Genomic DNA, 19,477 nt, shown 5'->3' with positions numbered 1-19,477 from the left:
TAGAGTCCTCTAGAAGAACAAAATACCTGTTCGTGCAGAGCATGAGAAGGGGGAAGGCCGAGGGAGTAAAGACGTGTAGGTGTGGGGGTGACCATGTGGTCACCTGTATAGCGTTATCTAAACCAGTCGAGGTGTCATGGAGCAGGGCGAGAAGCTGCAAGGGGTAGGTCGATAGAGAGAGGAAGAGTAAGGAAACGAGAAAGAAGTGAGGAGGGAGAGCAACAAGAGGTGTGCGCAAGAGACGCACACCTACACTGATTCAAAGAGGGGGAAAAAGAGCCTCTGTTCCTCCTTCCTCCATTCTCCCACTCACTTTAGCAGAGAGGGAAAAAAATATGGCGTCACGGGCATCCGAGGAAGAAAAACTTCAATCCACATTGATGCGTGTGGGCATGTGGCTCTCATGGGTACACGCACACACGATCGAAGAAAGATGCCCAGTTAAGCATCCCTCGCATATCGCTGTCTGCGAGTATATATTGGAGGCGTGTCGCCTTGTTGTGTATCCTCAGCTCTGTTAGTCTTTCAGTCTCTCACTACTGCACGCACCACCACCACCCTCTCCCCATGCTCCTGAGAAGAGCAGGCGATGGCGGAAGCAAGCGCAAGAGCGAAAAGTTAAGAGGTGATGAACACGCGAGGGCGAAAGAGCGCGTGCGCTCAGGTCTGAGAAATTTTGATAAATTGGTGCATAAGAAAAATCGAAGTAGCAGCGAGATAAGGCAGCGTAGAGTGAGTGAAACAACCTGAAGTGGCGAAGGAGGCGAAGGGAAGGATAGGGAGGGAAAGAGAAGAAGAGGGGGCTCCAGCGCACCAAACCTTCATGAGGCCCACACACGCACACACACGCACGCACGCATACGCACGAGTGACCCGTCAAAGAAAAAAAAAAAGAAAAGAGAAAAAAGTGTGCAAAGGCGAACAGAAAAGCGAAATGTAGGCCGTTTTAGCCGTGTGGTGATGAAACGACGTAAGAAAGGGGGAAAGTGTAACGCTGGAGAGAAAGGGGAGGGAGACGTGGGGGGGGGGGGGAAATAGGCAAGAAGGAGACCGGGGGAGAACCAATGGCGCAGGCCAACACCGCTCCCTCCACACACACATAGGCCGCTCTGCCCCCCCCCGTACGCCCAAGAAACCCCTCCTTTGTATCTGGTCTCAGCCCCTCGAGGCACCACTCACCACTCCCCTTCCCTCTCCTCCACCGTCCTTGCTCCCCACTGCGTCTGCGCTCTCCGGAGTGCTCGTGGAGTTATCCTCCTCGCTAGTTGGGCACGTGGGACTGCCGACAGCGCTCCCAAAAGCGGCGACAGCGCTCTGTCGTGCCGTTCAGCGCACGCAATCCCCACGCGCTGCCGCCGTGACGCTGGCGTAGCCGCGATGCTCGAGGTGGTGCTGGAGCAGCAGCAGGGGTGGTGTTGTTGGAGGGGCTCACTACACTAGGAGAAATCGGTAAACCAAAAAATGGCACGGAGTGAGCCTGTGACTGTGGAGGATAACTGCAGTCGTGGCTTGGCGGCGCCGCCGCCTGTGTAGAACACAAAGCCAGGTCCCCATCGCCACGACCGAAGTTGCTTCCCAGAGCACACTCGAAGGAGCGGGGTAGCAGGCACAGAGACGAGCCTCTCCCAGAAAAGTTGCGGTCACCGTATCTGCCTCTTCCACTGACTTCTACTCCACCCTCGCCAGCGGTCGTCCACGGGGACGCAGGTGTCGGGGGTAACTCACGAGGCACTGCATGTGAGCTGAACAGACCAGAAAGAGACGGAGCTTCTGTACTGATGCCACGAGATCCAAGCAGAGCGCTAACGCTGCTCAAACACGCCAATGACGTAGGACAACGGCCGACACGCAGCTGCCAGTCATGTCCACCTTCGGCGTCGCGACAGTCGGCATCGGCTGAGGAAGGCCACCAGCTCGGCTCCTTTGGTGTGCCTCCATAGAAGCCTGCATGAGTGTCGCCAAGGTCAAGGGCAAGGCCTCCGCCAGGCGCCACTACTCGATCAGCTGGCAGGGCATACGCACCAGCGTAGGTACCACCGTCAGAATCACGCTGCATCCAGGGAGTGAAAGAAGGGGGACCGGATTCGGGCATCCAGAGATACGCCTCGCCATCTCCGGCTGGCGTGGCTGCAAACGCGAATTCAGGTTCCACTACACTCCAGCCAGACTCAACCAGCGGCGCTACCCCGTATCGGTTGTGGTCATCCCTTACGACTCGGCCCATCCCGCCTGCGGTGTTCGCATACTCGAATACGTCTTGCGAAGCTTGTACCTGTTCTTGCGGGAACCAACCCAGCGCCTGGTCCTCGAAGACAGGCATCAGTTCATGCTTGGGAGAGTTCTTGGGGAACCTGAACGTTGAAGTGATGGGCAGTGCGTTCCACGACAACATCGTCTCCCTAGCCGTGTAGGTGCCCACATGTCCATCGGGGTAGCCTGGAGAACTGTCGAAGATGGGCAGAGAGCGGCCTCCGGCGCCTTCTGAGAAGCGTACATCTCCTCGTGTGGCAAGTGTACCCCCATTGTTGTCGTGGCGGAAGGTGTCGGAGGCCACCTCTATCGCCATGCCAGCGGGTAGTGAATGGTCGTCGTCTTGAGCAAAGCATGCTTGTGACTCTCGTCGCTCCGCGCACGTGAGCAACGACGATGACTGAGCTCCAAAATGAGTAGATGGAGAGGCGACCGTGGTGTGGGTTATCGTGGGCGCAGGCGCGTCCTTTGCCCGCTGTAGCGGCAGCTGTACCGCGATGCAATCTACCGACTGCTCAGCGACGCGGAGTCGAGAGTGGGGTCTCGGCTGCTGCTCCTCACGTTGTGTTATCCGATCCCGCTGATGGAGGTAGGAACCGGAGGAGTCATTGATGCTAAAGCTCGGCCACCTCTCTCCACCAGCTTGTTTCTCAATGCACTGCCGCTGACGTTGTCGTTGCACCTTTGCGTAGGTGTCGGCCACTTCCTCTTCGCTGCTCTGTACCAGTGCATTGGTGCCACATGATCTGTCATGCGGCTTCTCACCACATCGCTGCCTCTTATGCCGCTGCCTCCATTCTCTATGATGCAGCAATGACCGCTCTAGTGTGCGCCTGCATGCTCCTCGTCGTGCCGCCTTTACCTCCAGAGCTTCGACAAGCGGTTCCGTCTCGGCAGCCGAGGATGAGTGCGAGGAAGACTGCAGGGGAGGCGGTGGCAGGGCTCGGTAGCAGAGGGTTGACCTCTCCGACAGCGGTGGTGACGGTGGGTGCGGTGTTTGTTGCTTTTTCAGTAATACGATGAAAGGGAGTGAAGATGATGTTCTGGACAGACGCTCTGACGGGTCGCTGCCGTGGTTGACCACTACGTCGCGAGGGGGTGACGGAGGTACTACACTGCAGCGGTGCGATAGGAAAGGTGCGGGACATAGACTGGAAGCAACCTCTGCCGTTGCACCTTGGAGGGTGTTGCTGCACTCGTTGTTCTTCGCTGGGACCGCCTCACTCACGGGGGCGTCTAGTACCGGAGAGGAGATATCCGTCGTCGTCGACAGTGAGCACACGCTCGTCTGAGCAGCTCCCTCTATCACTGCGCCACAGAAGACACCTTCAGTCACTACGGCGGCGTCAGCGACCTCATCATCCAGTACTACTGGAGCTGATTGTACCACGGTCAGTGAACTGTGAACCTGCTCGGTGCCCGAATGCGCTGAGCTTTGGGAAACAGCGGCCACAGCAACGCCGAGGGCGGTAGCGGCGGCCGACGACGTGGCGGCGTCGCTTGGGCGAGGGTGAAGATGACGACAGCGTGCGAGAAGAAGACGTGCAGAGCCTCCAGGGTGGCCGCGCTGACGTGACGCGCGGTCCGCCCGCGCCTTTGTGCCGGCGGTCCAGCGGAACATCCAGCGCGTGGCGACTAAATTCGAAAGGACAAGAGAAGAGTTGGAAAAGGTCTGTCCGACTGAGCGTGTTGCTCTCCGCCAGGTATCTATACGTCTGGGGTGAGAGAAAATGTGCGTAGGGGGGTTTCTGAGAGTACGTGGTACGGGATCAACCAGCTAAGGCTCGACAGCAAGACCTCGGCCCTCTCCAACAAGTAGCGAGGAGTGACCCAGAGGGTGAGGGGTGAAAAACTATAGAGAGCTACAAAATAAGAGTGAAGCACACGCGCATGCCCTCCCAAACGGCGCCGTGGCCGCCACCGAAGTGCGCCGTGGTGTAATGAGCGCACGCGCGTCTCCTTGCGAGACAGACGAGAGCAGCAGGCATCCTGCAAACAGCCGAGGAGACGAACGAAAGAGAATGAGGGGAGGGGACATAGGGAAGAGGGGTGAAAGAAACAGTGCTTGGACACACGCACACATGCTCACGCACTTGCACGCACCAATATGGGAGCGACGGGAGAGGACTTACAGAACAAGAGGCCTCATGGCGCATGAAAATAAGACTGATCGATAGGGAACGCAGCGTGGGCGCCAGAACCAACGACACGCAGTGAGTAGCACTCGACGCTCCAACTCTCCTCCTTCACTGCACAACCCGCGAGCTATGCGTAGTGTCCTGGATACTCACGTCTGTGTAAGTATGGTGTGCGTGTGTGTGTGTGAGGGGGGGGGGGGGGTCACTTTCCATTCTCCGTTGGTTTTCTCCCCGCACGCCTCGCTGCTGCTGAAAATGATGATACTTTTAGAAGAGGGGAGGTCATTACAACACAGCCACTCCGCTTTCCTTTATTTCGGTTTGCGCTGTCACTCTGTCGCCGCTTCACTCAGGAGCCAAGGCGACCGCGGCGGCGAAGCGAAGACGAAGAGGAGAAAGACCCGAAAAAGGGGGGGGGAGAGAGCAGCATATGCACGCACCACTGCAGAGACAAGCCATGACGACAGTAAAGCCAAATCACATACACGCGCACGCACACGCAGCCGCAGTGCGGGAAGAAGGGAAGGGAAGGGAAGAGGAAAAACAGATCGTGTCGATAGCGGCTGCGTGCGAGACTGTAATCGCCCAAGGAAAGCAGGGGAGGGGGGGACCAGAGGTAGCAGCAGTGGTACAGGGGGAGAGAGAATGGAACCACAGGGCGATAAGCGCGCCAGACACACGTGTAGGCGCATCGTGTCTCTTTACTCGCGTCAATCTTATGTGGCACAGTAGGCGGTGGCGAGTGCGGTAAGGGACGTATCGTACTGCGCCCACTGATAGTAGTCGAGCAGCCCTGCAATCACGCGAGCAACCGGATCGCACATAGCGCTGCTTGTTCCGCCCGCCACGATCGCACATCCAACGCGCTGCTGCTTCGCTACGCTCTTGTCTCCTTCACCTGGCCGCTTCTCCTCGGCACTGCTAATACCTGCTTCGTTCGCCGCCGCAAAGCCTCCGTTGTTGTTTCCTACCAGGGCACTGCCGCCAGCGCTCTCGTCCACGGCTGCGTCGAGGTTGGCCACCTCGCGTACGGTGCGATACTGCCGGGCGGCATCCGTCATCAGCTCCACGCCTTTAGTAACGTAGGAGGGCCACAGGTTTCTGCGGTGGGCTACCGCGCCTCTGGTTGGATTACCACCCCCGGTTCCAGCAGTGGTAGCGGCTTCCAAGTCGTAGTCAGACTGCTGCTGCGGTCGCTGCGCAGTCGACATCGTCTCCTCCATCATCGCAGGCAAAGGATTGCTGAAGGACGAGGAGGGGGTACCGGCCGCACCGGCAGTCCCGTCAACGGCCACCTCCGGGTCTTCAGCGTCTCGTCTCGCCTCAGAGAACGTCGACGGTCGAGCAGCTGTGGCCGTCAATGTGGGCGACTTGTGCTCCCACTCGTTGTAGGCGTCCCAGCACATCAGCTGCAACGCTGTCACGATAAGGAAAAGGGGTGCGTAAAAGGCGTAGAGGCCTGCGTGGTCGCCGCTGTTGCCTGCATTACCTCCGACGCCGCTGCCGCCACTCCCAGCACCCCCGAATCCGTTCGAGGACCCCATGCCAACACCGCCACCGGACACACCAGCTCCCGCTCCATCGCCGCCGCCCATCACCCCTCCGCCGCCACCACAATGTTGACGCATTCCCATGAGTGATGCGTCGTACATAGGCTTGAACCACACCTCGGAACGGCATCGATTTGGGATCAAGCCGACAAGAGGAATACGCACGTACGTCGTCTTTGCTGTTGCAGGGCAGGTTGCTGCGTTCGTAGTGCCCGTCGTGGCGTGCAGGTCAATACCACCACCTACGCTGGCAGCGCCAGCGTAGACGTCACGGAGACGCACACGGGAGTCCCCGTTGGTGCTGAAGCCGAAGCTTTCGGTGGTGCGGTTCGACGCACAGCCGGTTTGACCCTCCTCCCACGAATTACGACCACGGCTGGTGGATGCACATGAGGAGGTGGTGTTATCCGCCTCATCGTCCTCACCGTCGACGGATAGTGTCGCCATAATGTGCGTCATTGGCGGCGGTGAGACCCATCGCGCGATGTGGTAGTGCCGCTGCAAGCTCCAGAGGTCAAAAGAAAGCGCAGCGCGGTCACCACGAAAGACTGGGCTGCTCCACGAGCTATTCATCGCAGCGCCTTCGCTCTTATAAGCGAAAGGGATAAACAGGTGCCGCGGTGCTCGGAGGAGGTAGTAAGCGAGGAAAGTGCCGCAGCTGTACTTCGATGAATGACCGCCGCAGAACACGGGCTGCCACATGAGCGCCACCCACGACTGATGGTCAACATCTGCCGTGGTGGCGGTCAGCAGCTCTGCATAGCTCTCGTCGCACTTCGCCAGCTCCACAATCTGCTCCACGATAATGTTTCGATTGTTAGGCCGGTCGGTGGCACTCCACTTGAGCACGCCATCCTCCTCCGCGTAAGGGCCCGTTGCATGGCAGCTGCTACCGCCCCGCGCCGCTCCTTCTACACTGGTTGCCGCACGCTCATCCATCGTTGACGCACCGGCACCCTCACCGGCCGCCGCCTCCTCTCGATGCCGCTGGCGGCGAACCTCGCGCAAAGCGGCGAGCCGCTTATATGCAGACGAGGCTGGGTGGAAACGAATGCGAAAGCCGCTCAGCAGCGGTGTATACACCAGCTCGCCTTCAGCGGGTCGCATCGGCGCCGGGTAGATCGGCTCGGCGAGGTTCACGACGCAGCCGAATGGGTTATCGAAGCTCTGCCAGATGGACTTGAGCGTCACGACCGGCTCACAGTAAGAGAAGCCGGAAAAGTCCCAGTAGCGCGTTCGATCCGCATGTGCCGGTCGCGGTGCCGGCAGCACGGGCCCTTTCTGGGCACCACCACTGCCGCTTGTGCCGTTGTGGCCTGCTCCGCCTATGGCGCGCGCGTCTTCCTTCAGGAGGACAGGAAATGTGCCACCGGGGCTGCTGCGACTGCCCGGCGCGGAGCCGTGCTGACTGCTGTCGCCGCCAGGTGGCGAAGAAAGGCCTCTACTGCTGCGAGTGCAAATAAGCTGGCACTGCTCTTCGTTGCAGGGGAACTCGAGATTGCTTGCCACCGGTACCTGCGGGGAGAAGGCGTCCACGAGGCACGCGATATTGCCGAATGTGGCGGCGTTGAAGCGCATGGCGGCGTGGAACTCCTCTAGCAGTAACTCCTGCCCCACGTGATACTCGTAGATGTAGGGTGGCCGCGCCCCCAGCATCGGGTAGTGCCCGCCCGCTTGCAAGTTGATTTGGCTGCCGCCGGTGAAATAGCCATTGGGGTGCGTGGGGCTGGGGTAGCGATGGTGCGCGAGAGAATTAACATGATGGCTGCTGCCGTAGGTGTTGCTCATGTTGTTCCCCGGTCCACTCGTGCCGCCTTGCTGGCTGGCACAATCTGGACTCGTCGCGAAACGACTGGCGCCGCCACTGTTCGCAGCCCGTTGGTGGTGGTGCTGGTGCTGTGAGGTTGGCGATGGCGTCGAAGACCCCGGCCGGGCCGTAGCACCGATCGAGGGCGGGGGGCTACTTTGGTTGAGCGTATTGAAAAACGTGCTGTGCACCACGGTAGCGGGCGAGGTCGTCAGCAAGGCGCCGCCGGGACCGACACAACGGTCGATGGTGCCGTCTTCAGTCCCTGGATTCTGCAGTGGCGGTTGCCGAAGCAAGGGCTTCGTGGTGTTGCAGCCACCACTTATGTTGCCTTGGTAAGAGTAGTGGAGAAGCTCTTCAGCGCCTCCAGATCCCCCTTCCGGAACAACGGCACAGCGGCCACCGTCTAGATCAATCGAGGCCTGATTGTTGTACTGGTAGGGGTAAGAACCCATGTGAAGCTGCTGAGGCTGCATGGTTGCGGCTGCGCCACTGCCTTCACGCGAGCCTTCGCCAACTCGATGCAAGTGCGGTGTGCTGCCCCCACCCCCGCTGGGAAGCCGGGGCGGCAGCGCAGCACTCGAGGCGCTCTCCGGAGACTGCACATATTTGTTTGTGGCGGCGCTGCCGCCTGCCATGAGAGAGGCTGTACAGCTTGCAGCCAACGAAGCTGGCTGCAAAAAGGGAGAGATGCTATGGTAGATGCGACAGTGATGCAGTGCCGGTGCCGAGGGCGATGACACCTCTGAGGCGGGGGTCGATCGTCGCATGTGATGGCTGTGGTGGTGGGCAAGCAGGTGCATGTGGTGAGGCCGGCCACCACTCGAGCGAAGAGAGTTGTCCGCGAGTGTGGTGCCGGGAGGAGGCAGGGAAGCTGTGGTGTTGGGTGCCTCCCTCACAGCCGCCAGCGCGTCGGCTGTGAGCAGCGTTGTGGCGGACTGCATACTACCGAGGTCACGCACGCTTTCCAAGCCGCCCTCCGCACCCTCACCTTTGCTCCCCTCGCTCGCCGCCTCGGGCGCCTCCGCGCCATCGCGGGCATACTCTACGTCCTCCTCACCGTACGCACAGGCGCCTTCCTCATCGCCGCAACCGCTGTCATTGGATGCCTGCGCCAGTCTCCGCTTCCTCTCCGCGGCCACGCTGTGCGCCCCACGAGACACCTCACGCGAAAGCAGACGCTGGACAGGGGTGTACATGGCCGGCAGTGCTTGCGATGAGCCCGTTGAAAGGGGTACAGACGGGGTACCCGCACTGGCAGCGTCGATGCCGGTCCTGCCACCGGTGGCGGATGATGAACACGCGTTTGCCTGCAGCTGTGCCGCCTGCTCTACAATGGCACCGCAGATGTATGTGTGGAATGGCGCGCTGAGACATGGTGTCAGCGGAGAGCGCCGTAGGAAGCTCTGCGCACCGCTGCCACTACCACTGCCGTGTGATACAGGGCTCGCGTGCGCAGCAGTGAACTCGGTGCTGCTGCTGCTGTGCCGCCGCTGGCCGCAACTCCCGCCGCTAGCAGTGCTGGAGCCATGGTGGTCCATTCGAATCGCAGCCATAGCAGGCGTGGCCGTCCCACAACTGCCATCCTTGAAAGTCACAGCGGCGTGATCAGCTTTAGCCTCTTCATCGACGTTGCCCTTCACTCCGGTCATCGAAAACTCACCGCCGTCAGGCGTCGCTGCGTCCGTACCACCCTTGTGAGGCACGCAGAGATCAGCCGCCTGCTGCGAGCGGACCTCACCCTTCGGTACCCCGCCACTCTTGCCAGTAGTACTACCCTCGCCTGTGTGCCGCAGCGGTGGTTGCTGTCGACGTGGCGCGTTCACCGAGGAAGGTGGCAGCTCTAGTGAGACGAGCGGCTCGCGCGCTCCCAATGTTTCCTCCAGTATTGGCGCGTCCGTCTGCTGAAGTGAGGCCTGCCGCTGACACTCCGCATCCTTAGCGGACGCAGGTAGGACGGTAGTGCTGAGGGTAGCGCTGCGTTGGCCGCACGCCTCACGCCCCTCACTATTCTCCGCTGCTTTGCGTGCCGCCTCAGTGTCTGCAGCTGAATGGGCATGAGCTGTGCCGCTGCCCATTCCTTTTTTCCCCCTTTTGCGAGATGGTGTTGGCACCACACTACCTCCAACGCCGCCGTCACCGTGGCCGTGGCCACCGCTGCTGCTGCTCCTGCTGGGGCCCCTACCTCTTACTGACGGCATCGGCACCGTGTCATCTGGAGCCTGTGTCTTGGTAATCTGCTCTGCTATACCACACTTGCCTTGCTCCTCAGCAGCATTATACCGCCGCGTCACCGTCTCAGGCTGCTGCTGCATGCACTGAGAGTGACGAATGACTGGCAGCGATGCTCCACTTGACCTCGCGTCAACTCGGTTCTGAGGCTGCGAGGGGTTGCTGTAACCTCGGTAATACCCCTGCTGCTGTGGATGCTGAAGGGCGTAGCCATAAGCGTCGTAGCTGCCACCGTTGCCATCACCACCACCGCCATAGCGAGGATCAAGCGCGCAGAAGCTGCTCCTCCGCTGATATTGCGGTTGCTGGGGCTGAGGCGGACCTCCGCTTCCACGTTGGTGATTTTCAGCTATCAGCGGCGATGCGGTGGCGGATGACACCGGCTGCGCCTCTCCGCAACCAAAGGAAGTTTGATAGGACATTGGTGACTGCTGTGACGAGGTGTGGCCCGCAGTGTAACCATAGCCAGGACTGATCTCGCAGCCGCCGATCTGATTCGCAGCCGCGTAGTAGTAGTCGCGGTAACCATTCGCCGCGTAGCCGTGATATGACTGGCCTCCATCCTCCACATCAGCGACGTTCCCTTGCTGTGGGTATGGGTAGCTGCCGCTGGCTGCAGCCTGGCCGCTCTTGCCACTGACGGGACCCAGCGGCATTCCGACAGTGTCACTGCCGGTGTCCGTGTAGGGTACATCTTGTGTGCGAGACGCATGCAACACTGGCGCACTACAACCGCCGGCGTAGCCGGTGCCGTAGTAGCCTCCGATTGCACTACCGCAGCCGACACCAGAACCGCCACTGCCCACAGCTGCTGTTGCGGCGCTAGCACCGTATCCACGCCCGCCAACGACACGGACTTCGGATCCGTTCATGGTGCTGCCTGCGCTATCTGCCTGGGCATATGCTCCGCTGGAGTAGAGCGCCGGCGAGGCACCCTGTATGACATCGCTCTCGCCACCGTACGCACTGGCGGTTGTGCTGCAAGGCTGGCTACTCTTGTTCGCGCCCAGTAAGGTGTAGCCGTATGACGCCGAGATAGAGAAGGTTTGGCCCTCCCCACCAATGTAGGGTGAATGCTGCTGCTGTGCGGAAGGCGAGGGGCTCTGATATGAATACGAAGCACATTGAGCATACTGCTGGTAGCAACCCTCCGTGGTGCCTCCTTGGCTGCTGCTCTGCACTGTGCCGCCCTGATTGTAAAGAGTCTCGCCCTCATAAGAAGACGGCGGCGGGCATCCCTGCTGCTGTTGTGGATTGTAGTAGTGCGCCCCGCTGCTGCTGCTCGCCGTGCGGGCGTGGCTGCGACGCTGGCCAGGGCTACTGCCGTAGCAGTAGCCGTAGTATTGGCCCTCCCTGCCTGTGCTTTGAGAGGTGGAGGATGCCGCTTGGAAGTGTAGCGATCGCTGCTGCAGCTGCATTTGAGGCTGCTGTGGTTGGTAAGTCTGCTGATAATAGCCCTGGTAGGCGCTGCCGCCCTGTTCCACGGTGGGTATCTGCGGGCTGCAGGGTGAATGCTGCTGCAGTTGATGTTGCCTCTGTGGCTGCTGGTATTGGGTAGAATGCTGGTTCGGGCATTGCTGTAGATTCGCCGGCGCAGATGATGATGAGTGGTAGGGAAAGGAGTACACGGGCATTGATTGCCCGTCACTCGCCCCTGGGCCGCTGCTGCTACTACCCACCACAGGGCCAGGAATAGATCCATAGGGCATGCTCGTTGAGCCGCTGCTACCGCCACCACCTCCTGGATACTCGCCTTGGTTGTTGTTGTTGTAGCCGTAGGTGCTAGAGCTGAAGTAGTTGGTTTGGTCGCTACCGTAGTACCTGTTGTAAGAGTAACCCGTGTTGGACGCCAACGACTCACCGTTGACGTCCTCTCCCCCACCGTACACGGCAGGCATTGCTGCGCTGCTTGCGCCTGATCTAGGCAGTGTCGGTCGAGCTCCGACTGACGCCGCAGCCCCTCCCTGACGCCGCGAGGAGGAATACATGCCACTACGCGCCGCGACAGGCATATCGCCCGTCACGGGGGTGGAGGAGGACGCCGCTGCGCCACCACCACCAGCACCGCGGCCGCTCAAGACCACGTGCGGGGCCTCGGTGTCTGCCCCAGAGGTCACCAGTTGGAGAGGCGGAGGCGGAGGGGGTGGGGGTGGATGGTGTATACCGATGAGATCCTTTGTCGCACCAAGAGAGGCCTCTACTGTCCCCGCATCGGCGCTACCGCGAGCCGGCTTTGAAGTCAGAGACTTGGCCTTGCTGCTGGAGCCATGTTGCATGCCAGGCTTGGCCCCACTGGTCGCGAGACCGCTACCGGAGCCGAGACTGTTGTTCGAGCCCTCCATTATCGTCTCCGAGCCAAATGCTCAAAAAGAAAAGAGTGGCGCTGTGGAAGTGCAGTCGCTCTCTCCCTCGAGGTCACTCTTAGCCGTGTGCTCGGGCACCGTTCCACAAAAGATGAGGGAGGGTCTTCTGCCTTTCCGAGTGCTACAGAGATATACAGAGGCGCAGCTGAAAATGAGCAAGACCAAAAAGCAGCACAGGAGAGAAATGGGGGGGGCAAGCGTACCAAACAAGCACAACACACAACGCTACTCACACTGTGGGTGTGTGGGTGTTGTTGCTCACGCGATAGAAAACGAAAACAGAGAAGGATACAAACCACCCAAAACGAAAAAGGGAGGAGGGATGGGAAGCAAAGCAGCAGCAGCAGCAGCAGCAACGGCGGTCCTTGATGTCGCCGCTAAAGGCGCCTCTGTGATGGATAGCGTCTCTACGGCGGTAGGCGTGGAAAAGAGAGAGAAAGAGAGCTTGGCACGTTTGAAATGCACACCGAGAGGCACCCACAAGCGCAAAACACACACACACACACGCACACGAAATACGCCAGAGAGCGCAGTGCGAAAAGACGCCTTCTGCGACCCCGTAAACAAGCAATGAGAAAGAGAACAGCACGAGAGAGAGAGAGAGAGAGATGAAAGCCAAAGCGGGGGGGAGGCCCCGTAAGTACAACCAGGCACACGCACACACACGCCTAGAGAAGGACAGAGAACGAGACACCCAACACAGAAGCGCAAAAACACGCAGAGAGATACATGCAACAAGCGAGAGGGAAGGGGAGACGAGGCAGATGACGAGAAGAGGGAGTGCAGTGACAGCCTGGCAGAAGCAAAACGAGGGCAGTCCCTAAAGAAAAGGAAAAGAGAAACACAAAAAAGGGGAAGTCAACTGTAAAAGAGCCAAAGATGATTTGTGCGCGGGGGGGAGGAGGAGGAGGGGGTGCAGACAAGGGCAGTCGCGTGAAATGTTCGGCCGATACAACAAAGAAAAGAGAGCGCACACACTCTCCTCCTCTTCTGCAACCTACACAGAGAACACGCACTAGAAAATCAATAGTGCACACGCAACGGCGATGCTCGGGAAGGAGAGATGGGGAGACAAAAGGGAAGGCAATCAGCGAAAGCCCAAGAGACGTCCTTCACAGGGGTGACAACAAGAATGACAGGCACCAGCCACCAATACACACATACAATGCCACTGCAGGGCGACTCTGTGTGGGAAGAGGGAAAGATGAAGATGCTGAGGAGGGGTGCCACAAAGCCACTTGTCTCGCTGGGTGATGTAGAGCCTGCTAGCCACAGACAGGCTGAGAAAAAAAGAGAGACTGCAAAGGGGGAAAACAAGACTAACACAAAGGAGGCGAGTGAAAGATATATAATAGATGCAGATATATAAAGCAGCACAACACAAATTAAATTACAAAACACGTGTGCGTGTGTGACAGGTATGGGTTTGTTTGCGGCTATGTATGTGAGCGGCGGCAGCGCTCTCCTTTGTAGTGATTCTCTCTCCTATGCTCTCCCTCTTTCCGTATCCGCTCCTCCGCTGGCAATGAAAGTGCGCCACGCGCAACTCAAACAAGTGTGCCTCAAGTGTGGGGAAAGAGGAAAAGGGGGCGGGGTGGTGTGGAATGCGTGAGGGGATGCAGACGAGAAGATGGCAAACCCTTAAAACAGAACAAAAAAAAACACAATAAGAGGTGAAGCAGTCGAGAAAAGTGAAAAAAAAAAAAGAGAGGAGAGGCGAAGGCAACTACGTGGGGTTCGCAGGAGACAAGGACAAGCAGGCTCTCGAAGGAAACTGCAGGCTGGAATGATCAAGACGCTGAGCACACAGCGGCCTCCTTGCTATTTTCTGTCTCAACACATACACAAAGACAGGGGCGCGCACAACCTCACAAGCTGAAGGGCGCAAAAAAACGCAAGGAAAAAATGTATTTAAGCTTTATTCGCCGTAAAGTTGCGCGTACGTGCGCGTGCGTGTGTGTATGTGTGTGGTGCGCGTTGGTGTTGCGAAACGCACACACGGAACTGTGGCGTATTCGAAGAGTGTTCAAGTACACAAGTGTGCAAAGGCACGTACGTGTGCGTGTGATGGAGGCCGGGTTAGAGGGGGGTGGAGAAAGACGAGAGGGGGAGGAGGTGATGCGAAGGAGGGAGGGGTGGTGCAGCCAACCACAAACCGTGTGCGCACCTGAGAGGAAGGAGGTATGCATCACCTACCAGGTGGGACATATGCATGCAACGTCTTGCTACTGCTGTAATGGCCCTGTGAAAGGAAGGAGAGGGGGGAGGAGGCGGGTGATTGCGACAGGGACACCCATGACTACATAAAGCATACGCGCGGGAACATATCTGTGGCGTCATCGAGCACTCAGTCGCGGCCTCTTTAGCGGCTTCTCAGATATGTGTGGTCGCTTGGGAAGCGCACCAAAAAGCCCGCCGTCTCACGCTCAGCCCATGTTTGCTTAGTTTTGACCGCCGCTTTGAAGTACAGCTCGCATGCGGAAAACAACAGGAAGAACAAGTGAGACCGAGACTAGGGAAAGGGAGTCGAAAAGAGAGGAGAAGCGACGTGGTGGATGGTGAGCAGTGGCGCACCCGGCAGCTGAAAGGCAAAGAGGGAAAATAGCGAGACCGCCCTCCCGTATGAGACAACAGGAAAAGAAACGGCGATAGAAAAGCACACAAGATGGAGAAACCGCCGCAATGGCAGCAGAGAGTCGAAGAAAATGGCGAACGAAAAGGGGGGAAGGATAAGAAGAGGAGAAAGTGGCCGGCGCGCACTCATCGTTATGAACGAGTTCAACGCCGTTACATCTACACCTGAGCCGACCACTAAAAGAGTGGAAAGATTTTCTTCATCTAAGGCCTCCACTCTCTGCCATGCAACACGCGTCACGCCTCGCTCTACCCGGCCTGCCACAGGGCCACCGTCTAGTGCAAAGCAGCACCAGACGCACGCATTGCAGTCACCCCGGCTCGGCCATCGGAGCACAGCCCCCTGCCGCATGCCCGGCCCAGCCCCAGCCCCGCAGGCAGCGAGGGTCGGGCGAGATGCGCTGGAGTTGCGTGAATGCGCCACCCATCATGTGGATAGGACAGCCGCATTCACCACCGCAGGTTTCTCCGGCGCAACGCCACCGAGAAACTGGCCGCTGACATCAGTGGCGAAAAATCGATCTGGCCTCCCCCACGTCGTAGGCACTTGAGCCTGTCACCACCAGAGGTGGTTCGGCAGTAGCAGGGATGGAGGGGGGCTGCATGGTCGCCACACAGAGGGTAGAGGCATTGGACTCCGAGACATCACACACAGAGGGGTGCCCCCGCCCGTCATCAGGGAGAGGGAATGAGTGAAAAATGAATCAATCAATCATTGTGACTGAAGGGTGCGAGAAGAATAATCCCCCCTTAGAGGGGGAAGAGAATAGAGGAGGCAGTGGGGATATGTGGGTGCGCAGGCCACCCCCACACATCCACACAGTCCAAAGAAATAGTCGATCATCCCCTTCGGTACAGCTGCAACGAAGCCAGCGTCTTTTCTCGCTGCTAGCAGGGTGACGCTGATCTCCCACTTGCTACCTGCGGTGGGGGGGGGGGAGGGTAAGAGAAGGAGGGAGGGAGAAAAGGAGCGAGAACTCGGCATCACTCGCCACTCTTAGGTACACCTATACCGTAGTGTAGAGACAGAGGGGGAGTGGAGAGGTCGCCAAGCATGTGGGCAGCTGAAGTGATCGGGAGTGAGTGAGCGCCTTGAAATGGGCTCACAGTTACAGAGACGCAAGATCAGATGGAGTTGCCGCTGAAAAGATGACGGCCATCCCTGCGTATGCCTCTTCCGCTGACGCAAGACGCAACCCATGGGCTTCTTCTGGTATTCCCAGCGCGTGTAGAGAGTGCTGGAAAGAGAGAAGAGAAGAGAGGACAGGAGAAGACGCCAAAGATGGGAGGGAAGGCGGGCAGCCAGACCTTTGGTGTGAGGTAGAGCCGCACCCGTAGGTGTGCGCACACAGGACCTGCGGCGAATCATAGAGAAGGAAAGGGTCGATATGAAGTGTGCCTCGATAGCTTGCCGAGCACCTCAATGAGGGTATGTGTGTGTGTGTTAGTCTCTTCGGGCTGTGCGCTGTTAATGAAGCACGTCAGGAACGGTCGAGGTGTCCTCTCGGACATTCGACAAAGCGGCGCCTGCGTCAATGTTTTTTCTCTTCCATCTTTTTCATGCGCAATTTTCGGTTCCCTCTCGCAGGCCTCGTCGCAGGGAGCGGCTAAAATGCGCGGGTGATCGCACCTGCCACTGTTTACACGATTAAAGTGCACATACATATGGGGAAGACAGCGCAGAAACCCGTGGCTGCGCACCCCAGCAGTAACTACCTGCTGTGATAAGCAGGCGCAGTGCAAGTATAGATGAGTGCAACCACCAGTCTCGCGACCCTCACGCCACTGGGATTGTGGCTGTCTCTCAAGGCGCCGCCTCGCTCTCTTCTGACTCACGGGCGCAGCCCTCCTCTACCTGTGCAGCCTCGGTCACAGCGACGCGCGTGCGAGACTTGGCCACCTCCTCAGTGTGCACCCGCATCGCATGTGTCTGCAGCCCACGCTGGGTGGTAAACGTTGTGTAGTCAGCGCAATACGGGCACGCAAACGCGCTCGCAGCACCGCTCCTTCCGTGTCTCGGACGACGCCAATTAGCGACGAGCAGGCTCTCTGCCTGAGCCAACACCTGCGGGGTGACCAGTGACTGCGAAGGCCCCAAGTACGCATAGGCGGTCGTAGCTGTGTCGGTGCTGGAGTGTGCATTGTCAGCAGACGGAGTCGCATGGAGATGCGCCACCTCCGCCTCTCCCAGTATGGTGTTGCTGTCACGCTCCACTGTGCCGGAACGAGCGACACAAGGCTTGTGTGGTTGTCGGTGTGGCGAATCGGTGGTCAACGCCATCAACGCCCCTTCCTGCGCACGCAGCCGCTTCTGCAGAATGTGGCGCTCGCGCCGGTGCCCGCTTCTTCGTCGGTGGTGGTGCAGGTGAAGAAGATCCTCCGGTGTCCACGCCCCGATCATATCATCCTCCTCGTCGTCCTTGGTGTCTTCCGCCGTGGTTTTCTCGCTTCTTCGGGTGGCACTGCCCGTGCTCAACAGGCGATCGCTGCTACTGGTCTGGTGGATCAGAGGGGGCATGCTTGACAGAGCAACCGAGGATGCGGAAGCAGCAGTCTTCGGACTGCGCAACACCAGCTGGTTAGGAGAAGAGGATGGAGACGGGAGGGGGCCATGCAGTGGGGTGCGTTTCATTGACGGCAAAGTACTGCCTACTCTTCCGGGACTGCGCGGATGCCGCGGAGCCAGTGACGCTATCGTCGTCCGATAGGGGGATCGACTCGATATGGATGAGGAAGAGGTGTCGGAGAATATGCCGCTGCCGGGGCTGTCGTCGGCACTTTCGTCGCTCGCGTAAGCATCCTCGACAAATTTCAGCCCGCTTCGCTCCGCAACATGAGCGAGATAATTTTTCTCCGCTTCCGTTAGTGCTAGCGACACACGTATTGAACGATTACGTCGCCGGAGTCGCCCGTCCACTGACAAGACGGAATCACCGTCATTGCTGCATGCGTCCTCCTCGTCAGAGCCCCCTTCATCTCTGTCGTCACTGCTGTAGCGCTGTCGGTGCTGCCGCTGCTGAGTGCGATACAGATCCACAGCGTCCTTCACCGGGTCGGCAAAAATGTTTTCGCGAAAGGGACAGTAGTATCGCTTGTGTCGGCGTAGCTTGGAGCGGTTGCTGATCTCTAACTCGCAGTCCTCACATGTGAAAGCGGCAGGGTCGGCTACTGCTGCTGTGCTGCTGGTGAAGGTAGGCTCTCCTACATTTGTTGCGGTGGCGTGAGGGAGGTGCATCTCCGGCAGCGGTAGGGGTGTGGCGGCTGCCGCACCCTCTGCACTACCTATGTCGGCCGTGTAGCGTACCTCAGTAGGCGGGGTCGCCAGGAACGGGTGAACCAGCCGTACATGCCGGCGGAGGTTTGGCTTTGTCGTAAAGCGTTGGTGGCAATAAGAACACGGGAAGGGTCGTTCGCCAGTGTGGATGAGAAGGTGGCGTCGGTAGTTGCTGCGTACACCGCTCGTGCTAGAATTTCCAGTGAACTCCTTGGCGCAGTGGGGGCAGACCAGATGCACAGTGAAGCCGCGAGCCGCCTCAACAGCGGATCTGTCGCGACTGCCCCCAGGGACAGACATTCTTATTGGCAGGCTCTCTTCGTCCCACAGACGACAAGCATGCGCGCCCAGGCAAGGAGAGCGGAGAATGAAGTGAGAAGAAGCGTTACGCATTCAACTCGCGGGTCGAGCGAATAACTCTCCTTTTTTAACTCCGTACGTCTTTGTCCCCCTCACCCGCAAAGGGCCACCTTTTCTTTTCCGGGAGGGGGAAGGGAGGGGGTTTTGCAGGATCCGCCATGCGAGGAGGCTTAAGGCAGCACCCTCGCACAGACGCCGACGCAGCCACAGAGAGAGAGAGTGTGTGTGTGAGGCGGTGCAGCGACACCTCGAAGAAAAGGACAAGCGGATGCAACACACACCAGAGAGAGCACACACAGAAGCGAAGCGGGCAGAAGAGGGAGATGCGCGAGAAGAAAGACAGGGAGAGCATAGCCGTGAGGGCAAGGCAACACGCTGCGCTTATGCTGCCACCGCTGCCACGGGGTAGGCAGAGAAGAGGAGGACGAGAAGAAGAGAACAAGGAGGAGGCTTGCACGGTATTTCATGTATAACGCCTCCACTCTCTGCCATGCAACACGCGTCACGCCTCGCTCTACCCGGCCTGCCACAGGGCCACCGTCTAGTGCAAAGCAGCACCAGACGCACGCATTGCAGTCACCCAGGCTCGGCCATCGGAGCACAGCCCCCTGCCGCATGCCCGGCCCAGCCCCAGCCCCGCAGGCAGCGAGGGTCGGGCGAGATGCGCTGGAGTTGCGTGAATGCGCCACCCATCATGTGGATAGGACAGCCGCATTCACCACCGCAGGTTTCTCCGGCGCAACGCCACCGAGGAACTGGCCGCTGACATCAGTGGCGAAAAATCGATCTGGCCTCCCCCACGTCGTAGGCACTTGAGCCAGTCACCACCAGAGGTGTTCGGCAGTAGCAGGGATGGAGGGGGGCTGCAT

At 59.1% G+C, this 19,477-nt stretch overlaps 3 protein-coding genes across 3 annotated transcripts; all 3 read right to left on the bottom strand.

Moving 5' to 3' along the window:
• Positions 1-1,261: 1,261 nt before the first annotated feature.
• LBRM_26_1760 (conserved hypothetical protein) lies at positions 1,262-3,871 on the bottom strand (the record flags this gene model as incomplete). Its single annotated transcript, XM_003723141.1, has 1 exon — positions 1,262-3,871. The coding sequence occupies one exon, from the start codon at positions 3,869-3,871 to the stop codon at positions 1,262-1,264; it is 2,610 nt and encodes an 869-aa protein (XP_003723189.1).
• A 1,233-nt stretch (positions 3,872-5,104) lies between these two features.
• Positions 5,105-12,319, bottom strand: LBRM_26_1750 (conserved hypothetical protein; the record flags this gene model as incomplete). Its single annotated transcript, XM_001562356.2, has 1 exon — positions 5,105-12,319. One exon carries the CDS (start codon positions 12,317-12,319, stop codon positions 5,105-5,107), a length of 7,215 nt encoding a protein of 2,404 aa, XP_001562406.2.
• Positions 12,320-16,778: 4,459 nt separating this feature from the next.
• Positions 16,779-18,548, bottom strand: LBRM_26_1740 (conserved hypothetical protein; the record flags this gene model as incomplete). The annotated part of the gene is made up of 1 exon (XM_001562355.2): positions 16,779-18,548. The coding sequence occupies one exon, from the start codon at positions 18,546-18,548 to the stop codon at positions 16,779-16,781; it is 1,770 nt and encodes a 589-aa protein (XP_001562405.2).
• Positions 18,549-19,477: the final 929 nt, after the last annotated feature.

The sequence above is a fragment of the Leishmania braziliensis genome, chromosome 26, assembly GCF_000002845.2.
Source record: "Leishmania braziliensis MHOM/BR/75/M2904 complete genome, chromosome 26".
Lineage (NCBI taxonomy): Eukaryota > Euglenozoa > Kinetoplastea > Trypanosomatida > Trypanosomatidae > Leishmania > Leishmania braziliensis.
The sequence above is the reverse complement of the archived record's forward strand: the minus strand, read 5'-3'. Positions and strand labels throughout refer to the sequence as shown.